This window comes from Excalfactoria chinensis, chromosome 15 (assembly GCF_039878825.1).
Source record: "Excalfactoria chinensis isolate bCotChi1 chromosome 15, bCotChi1.hap2, whole genome shotgun sequence".
NCBI lineage: Eukaryota > Metazoa > Chordata > Aves > Galliformes > Phasianidae > Excalfactoria > Excalfactoria chinensis.
This window is the reverse complement of record NC_092839.1, coordinates 2108070-2118148: the sequence shown is the minus strand read 5'-3', so window position 1 is coordinate 2118148 and position 10079 is coordinate 2108070. Positions and strand designations below refer to the sequence as shown.

General features: G+C 54.2%; 1 protein-coding gene across 1 annotated transcript; it reads right to left on the bottom strand.

Annotated features, from left to right (window-relative positions):
- Positions 1 to 6222: 6222 nt before the first annotated feature.
- PXMP4 (peroxisomal membrane protein 4) lies at positions 6223 to 9918 on the bottom strand. The gene is made up of 4 exons (XM_072350065.1): positions 9685 to 9918; positions 9454 to 9516; positions 8481 to 8679; positions 6223 to 7562 (listed from the first exon to the last, which is right to left on the bottom strand). The coding sequence occupies exons 1-4, from the start codon at positions 9798 to 9800 to the stop codon at positions 7299 to 7301; spliced, it is 642 nt and encodes a 213-aa protein (XP_072206166.1). The 5' UTR covers positions 9801 to 9918; the 3' UTR covers positions 6223 to 7298.
- Positions 9919 to 10079: the final 161 nt, after the last annotated feature.

Sequence of the window (10079 nt, the reverse complement as noted above, 5' to 3'; positions counted from 1 at the left end):
GGGCGGGGGCGCGGCCCATTGCCGGGCGCGGGGCCGTTCCGCGCCGCCGCCGGGCTGTCCCGCGCTCCGGCCCCGCGCGCCTTTGCGCGCCAAATCCTTTTTGCCGCGAAAGCGGCGCCAACCTCACCGCGCCCGCCCATTGGCTGCGCCCTCCGCCGAGCGCCGAGGCGGGGGTGCGGGGAAACCGTCTGATTGGTCGCGGTCGCCGGAGGGAGGGGCGGTGCCGACCGCCCATTGGTTAAGGGCGGCGGCGGCGGACGCGCTGACAGGCGGCCAATCGGAACCGCCGCGCTGAGGCAGGGGCCAATCGGGAGGCGTCTCGGGGACGCGGCCGTGGCGCCGCGTGGGTGAGGAGCGCGGCCGGGCCTTAAAGGGGCCGAGGCTGTCGCGGAGCTGTCCCGCGTGGGGTCGCCCAGAGAAGCGGTCTGCAGCGCCGGGCGCTCCCTGCACTGCCGGGCTGGGGTTGGCCGTGCAGCCGTGCGGGCGGCGTGGCTGAGCTGCGTGTCCGTGGCGGTGCGGGCGGCGCAGGGCGCGGCAGGGCAGGGCGGCCGATAGTCAAACCCGCGGGACGTGGCGTGGGCGGCTCCCGCCGTCTGTATCCCCGCGTGCGGGGCGCTGATAACCGCACTGCCTCTCCGACGTAGCCAAGCCCAAAGGGACGTAAAACCACACACACATCCCGCCTCACCCCCTCGGTGCTGCGGGACCGGACGAAGAGCTGCGGCCGCACCGGGGCTCAGCGGGAGGGCCGGGTTAGCGCTGGGTGCGGGCGGTGCCTCACAACGAGGAACGTTGTGGATTCCGAGAGTATGTTTTGCCGCTCGTTCTTCCTGTGGCTGCCGCGGGGCAGCGCTGAGCCCACGGCCGAACCCGCTGCACAGCGCCTCGTTCCTCCGCCAGCGAAGAGCAAACGGCAGCACCGTTCCGCTTGGCGGTGGTGAGCACGGTTAATTAACGCTCGGCCCTTGTGATAACCCACACACCGCTCACGTTAATAGCCCCGTTACCGAGTAGTACGAGCAACAGTTACACGCCAGATGCGGGCCCGTTGGTGTCGCCCCGCCCGGACACACGGAGCCCACCCGCACCGGCTGCGGGGCCGTTCCGGGGCCGCGGGCTGTGAGCGCTAGCTGCAGCACCAGCTGCTCCCACCGCGCTGACAAAGGCCGGGGCAGCTGGGGGCACGCGGCCTGCAGCCCGGGGTTTGTTTTATTCCCCCCTCCCTCATTCATACGGCAGTTTATGCAGAGGGAGCGGACTGCAACCCCCCCCCAAACCTCCCCCGTGCCAATTCTCTGAGGCTTTCAGCTCTTGTGGCGCTGGAAAAGGGCAGATGCAAAGACAAATGAAAGGCAAAACTGTCACTGCACCAAATGCTTAGGGGGAATGCTTGGCTTTTCCCCACACACGGATGAATCCCACCTGGCACAGCTGCGGGTGGTGATAAGCTGCCAGTGGGTGCTGAGCCCTGATAGCTGCCAATGCTGCACTGCAGCTCCTTCTGGGCTGGGGGGGTCAGAGGGCTCTGCAAGCTGCAGACCTGGCCAAAGTTATCCCACCGTGGTGATGATTATGGACAGCCTGTGGGTCTCTAAGGTCACGCACAGTCATCTCCCCACACAGGGGAGCTGGGAGGATGCAAATCTGCGCAGGGTACAGGGCAGACCTCAGGAAGGGTTTAATCATAGCACTGCCCCGGATTGCTGCTGCTGGGACATATTCAGCATCCCAGACTGCTGCTTTGGATTCCTACAGAGGGACCCGACCCCTCATCCTTGTCCCGCCTTCTTTCCTGTTGGAACAGTGTTTCGGGTTTAGCGATCTTCTCATTCATTGCTCCTAGAGATGAGCCATTTTTGGCTGGGAGAGCCTTGTGTGGGTCAGACCAACTTCCCGTGCTGCTGCAGGGCCAGCACCTCATGCTGGGGGAGGTTGGAGGGGCTGTCCAGACATGGGAAGTGCTCCCAAGGCTTACACATCCCTCGTGTGTGCACATCCACGTGGGAGATGGCACAACTGGATCCTGTTTCCCAAGAGTCAGGAACCGTTCCTTTCATCGCATTACTATACAGAATGCTACAGTAGCAATTTTACCAGCTATGGCCTTGGATGCTGAACAGAGCAAGTTCGGCTGCTTTACTTCCTTCTCTTTTATAGTGGTATCCAATATTGAAACTCAGTATCAACCTGCAGGGTGAGGGCAGCAGGGGCTGGAAGCTGCTCACCCACCCAACCAAGACAGCCTTGAGCAGCCCCTGTAAGCCAGAGGAAGTCACTGCCTGCCTCTCGAGTGAGCTGCTGAAAGCTGCTCCATCCCACCAGGCTCTCTGGCTGCCTTCTGCCAAGGGTACTGACTTACAAGGGAAGAACAGGGCGGGATGTCTTCTGCTGAGAGCCCACAGGTGTCAGTCTGGCTTCTCCCAGCCCTGGGCAGCCAGCTCTATGCTGGGGCTGCTCAGTGCTCCCATCCCCAAGGGGCTTCCAGAGCTCCCCGTGCCATAGGGAGCTTCTCTCTCAGGGCTGCCTTTATCTCCACTGCCACAGCTCTTACCAATACCACATTTCTCCTCTGTGGCGCTCAGCTTTGAAGCGGCACTCAGATCATTTGCATGTGTACTTCTGTTCCTTAGCTAATGGGAGAGACGCACGTAGGCTCGTGTCCTCTTGAACAGTCGCACGCTCTCTGAGAGCACCTGCACGTGTTAATGATAGGCTGCAAGGCACCGGCGAGCAGTTTGCCCTCTAACCACATCAGCCCACATTGACTTCTCAGGCTGCAATGCAAGAGCCAGCCACGTTCATTCCTGTTCACCCTGAGTGCATCCAGTTTGCACGCACTGCCCAGCCTCAGTTTGACCAGCTGAAATGCAGCTCCTGGGTTACACAACAATTACGGACCCAAAATAGATACAGCAAGACCCAAATCAAATGCAACAAACCCTGCATTACAAAGCATTTAATTTGTTTTCCCCCTCCTCATCTCCAGCCTCACAAGGAAAGGAGAGAGATGAAAGTTCTAAGTGAAGAAAACAAGTGACCTCCCCGCAGCAATCTGGTGTGAACATACAGGTTGAGAATGCAAGATTAGCACCCCCAGATATCAACACAGCAGACAGACATTGAGCTGGATGGCACTGTGCCTGGTTTTCTCTTCTCTCCTTATCTGCTGGGTTGCAAAACCAGCAGCAGAAAATGGCAGGCGGTCTGCTCAGGTTGGTGTGATCCGGACAAACATCGCCTGGCAAATAGGAAACAGCACACGGATGTTTTGCAAAGGTCAGATTAGTGCTGATGCAGTGAAAATGGGCTTCGTCATACCAACTACTTCTCAGTGAGGGTACCTGTAGTGTATCAGTACCCCACTGGCACCAGGCAGGTCCCGATGGGATGCAGGGTGCCTGGGGGGTGCTGAGCAGCTGCTCTCAGTCTGCTCTGGGAGGCAGAGTCCATCTCCTCCCTTCTGCTCCCACCCAGCTCGGTTTAGAGCTTAAACTTCCCTACCAGGGCAAGGAAGTTCTGCAGCACTGATACCAAAGTTGTGCAGTTTTCCTTTCAGAATTCCCCTCTCCTTAACTGAAAGGATCAGGCGCCAAAGGATCAACCAAACCAAATATCAGGCACCCACTGAGCTTTCACCTTTGTTAAATAATGGAGCTGTCCCAGAGATGGTTTTTCAGCAACCCAGAAGAAGAGCAGCAACGTAAGAGCTGTTTTCCAAAGAGAAGTGAAGCACAGCATGTGCACCAGGGCAGCACACAGCTCTGTAAATAACCCCCGAGCTTGCTTTGTTCACTCATCAAATAAATGATTAATAGCTCAGGATAGTCAGCCTGGTATCGGAGGCTGGGTGAAAACTTTTGATCAGTTCCATTCATTAACCTTTAAAAGTGCCTCAGCAAAAGAGACTTGAAATGTGAAGGAGGAGCAGCGGTTCAAAACCACCGCTCCACTTTTATCCACGACCCTCAAGTTCTGACAAGCGTGAGCTGAACACTGAGATGCTCTGCCCCTCTTTTAGAAGCACTCGGCATCTCAGTCAGGTACCTGGGAACGATTAATGGGTGAAAATAAGGACGTAGACAAAAAACACATTCAAATCCAATGGGGCTGTGAGTGTGGGGGGGAGAAATAGCAACTCCCTTTGTGATCCGTGAGTGTGTGGCTGATGTGCAGGTGGCTTCCCAACTGCCTCTTTATTCCTTTTGGTTTTAATGCTAATAACAACTAACTAAATAAATAAAAGGACCACAAACGGGGGCTCAGCTCCTCACACAATGCGTTGGGGAGGGGGAGGGCAGGGAGTGTCAATTCTGTATCCAAAAGTCTGACTCAGACGCATTACTTCTAGTTCACTTCTTTACTACACGCCGGCATTGTTCCAACACATCGGCAGCAGAAGGGATCCATCCCCAGCTATCTGGTCACAGGAACAGCAATGCGGACCGATGCCATTAAAGAACTGTTCCAATTACTTCCCTGGGGAAAGAAGTGACTTGCAGCTTAACGTCCCTGCCTGCACGCAGCGGGAACACAAACCGTCCCAGAGCGCAGCTGATGAGTGCTGCTGCACAGCCCTGAGATCAACCGTGGTTTGTTTTCCAGGGCCAGCAGCTGGGTCCTGGGTCACAAGTACAGATGGTTGGAGTCTCAGGAGCAATTTACTTTGAAAGTGACGTTGGGAAGAGGTTTGCAGGAGGAAAAAGGCATCAGAAGCAATAGAAAGCTGCCATTAGCTTCGTTCCTCCACCTAGAGAGCATGGAGGTGCTGCAGTGGGGTTGGGGTGGCCAGCAGGGACGGGGAGATGATTGTTCCTCTCTACTCTGCCCTCATGAGGCCCCATTTGGAGTGCTGTCTCCAGGTCTGGGGCCCCCAATACAAGAAAGGCAGGGAGCTGTTGGAGAGGGTTCAGAGGAGGCCACAAAGATGATCAGAGGGCTGGAGTAACTCCCCTGTGAAGACAGGCTAAGGGAGCTGGGCTTGTTCAGCCTGGAGAAGACTGGGGTGACCTCATTGCAACCTTCCAGTACCTAAAGGGAACCTACAAACAGGAGGGGAGTCAACTCTCTATATGATAGATAACAGCAGGACAAGGGGAAATGGTTTTAAGTTGAAGGAGGGAAGATTTAGGTTGGATATCAGGGGGAAATTCTTTACTGTGAGAGTGGTGAGGTGCTGGAACAGCTGCCCAGAGAGGCTGTGGATGCCCCATCCATCCCCAGAGGTGTTCAAGGTCAGGTTGGATGGGGTCCTGGGCAGCCTGGTCTGGTATTTAATGGGGAGGACGGTAGCCCTGCTTGTGGTGGGGGAGTTGGAGCTTCGTGATCCTTGAGGTCCTTTCCAAGCTGGGCCATTCTATCATTGTGTGATTGAAGGGGCACAGCAGGTCCTGACCCTTTGCAGAGCCAGAGAAGTGCTGCACAAGCACTGTGTGAGTGCAGCCATAACACAACTACCAGCACAAGCACAGCAGTCCACATTTAGGTGAATGGGAAGCCTTTCTCCAGGAAGGAATGGCAGCAGTAAGGTCAAAAGGTTGATAACCTTCAATAGACGACAGCTCACAGAGCCAGTCACACAAGTACACATAGTCAAGGATTTGTTAGCCTGATGGTTCCAGGAAGAAACTCAAGCCATAGCTCTTGGGTTCTGGAATGGTCATCTCAAATCCTATCAAAGGATCCCATCTTATTTAATCCAATATAAAGACCGGGTGCAGTGCTCTGCTGCCAGGACACATTGCTTCACACCTCCACCAATGGAACCAGGGCAGGATATTTATCAAGAAATCAGAACTGAGCTACAGTTCCATCAGTTCTGTACTTCAGTCTTTAAGTTCATCTACACTGAAGAACAGTAATGTTTCACCTTCCCTTCATTGACACAGAACATGAAAATATAAAGGCCAAGGCAGCACTGAGAAACACACAGCAGCAGGAAAAGAGCTTTAGATGTGAAAGAAAAGCATCTTAAGATGGAAGGTACCACAACAGATGTACCACTCCAGTCACACCATTGGATACAAACAAACTGCTGGAGCTTGGAGGGCAAAGGAGAGACTGCAGGAGATGACGAAGAGCACCAGAGGGACTGAAAAGCGGATATATACATGGGGAGCTAAAACAGGAAGTAGGAGAGCAGGAAAGAAAGCAGTCCTGTCCAAGACAAAAGGGGGAAATCAGTGTAAGTTGCTTAATGACTCTCATATCACATCAAACCGGTAGGTCAGGAATTATTTTAATGCACATCGTTATGTGAATGGTAGTGTATAGAATATCTCCATGTTCCATGGCTGCAGTAACAACACAGACATCCCAGTCTGCTCACAGTTAATACACCCCACAGCTGCGTTGGGGGAATCCTGAACCTAAGAGTAACCCAGATCTTCCACCAAACTGGTGGTGCTTGTTAAAAAGTGTCACTCACTGCTACAAAGTACCCGGAGTAACATCTGAGGGCAGGCAATGTGCCTCAGCCTGGTCACTGAACTAGCACAGGTGGGTTTGGTACTCGGTTCAATCAGCTTTTAACAGCTGGATCACAAGGTTTTAAAGAGTTGCAGGGTATTAATTAGTGCGCTCCGTAGAGGGACAGATTCGTCCCAAGTGCATGAGAGGAACTGAGCAAAAATATTCCGTCCAAAGGCCGATTCACAGGGCTTGTATCAGTGAGACTTCATGGTTTTATTCAGTCTGAGAGAAAACTGCAGAGGAACTCTCCTAGGGAGAACACGGCTGTCCCTGCCATGCTTTGTATTGGACTTCCTGTCTCCTCTAGAAATCAAGAGAAAAAAATCCCTGCTTTAAGAACCAAGCAGGTCCTCAACTCCCATCTCACCACTACAACGAGTGCAGCAGCACAGAAAAACCCCTCCACCTTGCAAGCACTCAGATAGCGCCCAGGACATGGCAATGATCAGATCTAGTCCCCACTTACTGCCAAGCTGCCATATTTAAAGTGCTTTTGTTTTTGTTCTTTTCCTTTTAAAGAAATGCCATAAACAAACAAAACCGAAGGAAAATAAGGTCTCTTCAAAAGAAGTCTGATTTTACTGAAGGTTCCCAAGGCATTTTACTCTCCCTGAGGTGCTGTGCTAAGTTTCCATGGGGTATTTACTAGCTCTAAACAGAGCTAACAGAAGACTAACGAGAATATTCTGGTGAGGAGACAAGAGGCAACTCTCCTTGATAGGCGTTAATGTAAATTTAAACACATTCATCAGTCAAGAGCAAGAGAAGCACCTTTTCCCTTAGCTGCTGGAAGGCACCATCTGCTCCATGGGTGTTCTACAACCAGCCGACTATTTGCTCTCAGGCTTTTTGTTATAAATGAGGAAGTCAGAAATGTCGTGCCACACATTGCTGTCATCGTACAGGTAGGTCATGGAGGCCTGCAGAGAAGGCTGCAGAGTCTGCCGGTGGTATTCAAAGAGCCAGAGAACCGTTCCCCAAACCAGAGCAGCAACAAGTGGGAAGGGATCCTGCTTGGGCTGGGGGATGTAGCCCTTCTCCACGGCCAGCCGAGACAAGCCAAACAGGATTCGAGACAGCAGGTACATAATGATCTGCATGAAGAGAAAACCCAGAGAACATCAGGAAAAAAGCCCAGCTGGTAAATCTGGTCAGAGAGAGCAATTCAGCTGTGCTAAGCTGGGCAAGAGGAGCAGAAACAGTTCATCCCGTGTAACAGCAAACAGCCTGTAGGTTCACATATCAAACCATCTCACACTGGAGATGGAGAACATAGGGAAGGCACAGACAAGTCCTACCGCCATGTGAGCGCTCTAGTTTAGTAAGCAAGAAATTACACCTGATGCAATAAATCTTTGCAGTTGCAGGTCAGTTGCACAACTTTCATCAGCGCTACCTCAGATGCTGCTGCTGATATCCACAGAGCAGCCTTGTGAGCCTGCCAAGATATAAACCCAGAGTTCTGGGCACCTCCTAAAACCCAAGGTATGTCTTGCAGGGGATTATGCAAGTAGAACACTCGTGATTCACTTGTGCCTACATGTTTGATTGACCCAAATCGAAGTTAGTAACATGCAGCTTCACACCAAGCTTTCCCTGAGCAGCTTCTGTCAGTTTACCCAATGTAGTCAAGTGCAGCTCTGCAACCAACCGTTCTCCACACACAACAAAGCTCAAGCTTGTGGGTTTAGCTCTGCAAGCAGGCAGACTGAGCACAGTTACCACAGGGCAGAGGATGGGTGGGGTAACCCCACAGCTTTGGGTTGCCAACCTGTCTTCACTAGATCTAAGTGCAGCTCTGGAGGCTCACCAGGATGTTTAGCTCTCAAACTAACACATCACCACGGGGGCACACAACAGTCAAAAAGAGAACTCTGTCCAAAGAGCTATACTATATAAATAATGCTGCGCAGGGAGAAACGAGCCAGCCTATGCCAACCGCTTCCTGGCACACAACCCCCCATCATCTGTTAGTCTTTCTGTCAACCAAACAGTTCAGCAAAGGCATTTACCTGGCTGTTGATGGGATTGTTCTCACCGAACACTAACCAACCCCCAATGCAGGCTGCAAAGAAAGAATGAAATGGAATTTTTTTCCCCTGTAGTCGGGACTGTAACGCCATCAGCCCCTTGTAGGTGAACACAAAATACGCCAAGTTCCGGGAATGAGTGTACGTGGCCTGAGCAATCGACTTCAATTTCTCTCTTAAACTGAACAAAAGAAACAGAAAATTAGCAGAGCAAATAGGCAGTATTGCCAGTGACCAGCACGGATCTTACACAACCCTCTGGCCTGCCCACCCACACCCATAGGTCTGATACCCCAAAAACATCTCCTGCTTTGTGAGGGAGGAGGGATCACTGCCTCTGGGTCATTCCCCAGCTCTCCTCATGCTCTGCGTTTGTCCAGTTCTACAAACAGCCAACCAGCTTCTTTTCTTTTCCCTTCTCTGAATTCAAACTTCTAGCTCACTGGGAAGAACCACAGCAGGCACTGGTGCAGCTCAGCCCCCATGTATGTAAGCACAAAGGGGAGCAGACTGCTGCTGTTTGCATCCTGCTGGTTCTCACCTGTCCATTTCTCCTCAACAACCACCACAAGAGCGATTAAGTTCTTTACCAATTGGGTGGTGAGGTGCTGGATCAGCTGTGGATGCCCTGAGCCTGGAGGTGTTCAAAGCCAGCTTGGATGGGGCGCTGGGCAGCCTGGGCTGGTATTACATGTGGAGGTTGGTGGTGCTGCTTGTGGCGGGGGGGGGCTGGAGCTTCATGATCCTTGAGGTCCCTTCAACCCAGACCATTCTGTGGCTGATCCCCAGCAGCACACCCACATGTGTGCACACGCAGGTTACTCTGCTTATGGCAGCAGCAGGCACCGAACGTGTCTGACCTCTCACAGCTGGGCTCTATGGGAGCAACGAACACCTAACGCCGGTTTAGAAGCACCCCAGGGGGCAGCAGAGAAACGAAGCATTAAGGCCGTACCTTCCGCTCCTGAACAGGAAAGTCATCACCAGGGCATGCGGAGCTCGGATCTTGGCTCCATACCTGTAAAGAGCCAAGAGACCATTCAGAGCTTTGTGCCATCAAACAACCGCAGCTCCGTCCTACCGGTACCACAGCGGCGCCCAGGCCTTGCCTTTCGGGCGGCCTTTCCTCCCCAGCCCCACGTAGCGGACCCGCAGCTCGCAGCTCTCCCCGCCGCCCCGCACTCACACGGCCCCGTTGCGGAAGCCCTTGATGACGGCGAGCGCGGCGCGGTACCGGCGCTGCACGAGGAGCGCGTTGATGGCGCGGAGCAGCGCGGCCGGCGGAGCAGCACCGCCCGCCATGGCGCCGCCCGGCACTCCGCGGCCCTCACAGCGCCCGCTTCCGGGGGGCGGAGCCGCGCCCCTGCGCTCACGGGCTGACTCGGCTGTCCGTCAACGCTCTCGGCCAATAGGCGGCGACATCCTACTCGCCCATTCGTGCCGGCTGCTCCCGGTGGGAGGTCGGGGCCGCGCTCGGCACGGCCGGCCCCGGAGCGGTGCCGGTTCGCCGCGGGCCGTCAGCTCAGCGCTGTGATGCCGCCGGCGCCCCGCCCGGTGCCATGCTAAAGCTCCGCCGGGCGC

What these genes read in the sequence shown, in the direction of transcription:
- PXMP4 (XM_072350065.1), bottom strand. Translation starts at nt 9,800, where the DNA reads ATGGCGGGCGGTGCTGCTCCGCCGGCCGCGCTGCTCCGCGCCATCAAC. An exon ending in GGCTTCCGCAACGGGGCCGT is followed by an intron (nt 9,517 to 9,684) that starts GTGAGTGCGGGG and finishes GGCTCTTTACAG; the next exon opens with GTATGGAGCCAAGATCCGAG. An exon ending in ACAATCCCATCAACAGCCAG is followed by an intron (nt 7,563 to 8,480) that starts GTAAATGCCTTT and finishes CTCTTCATGCAG; the next exon opens with ATCATTATGTACCTGCTGTC.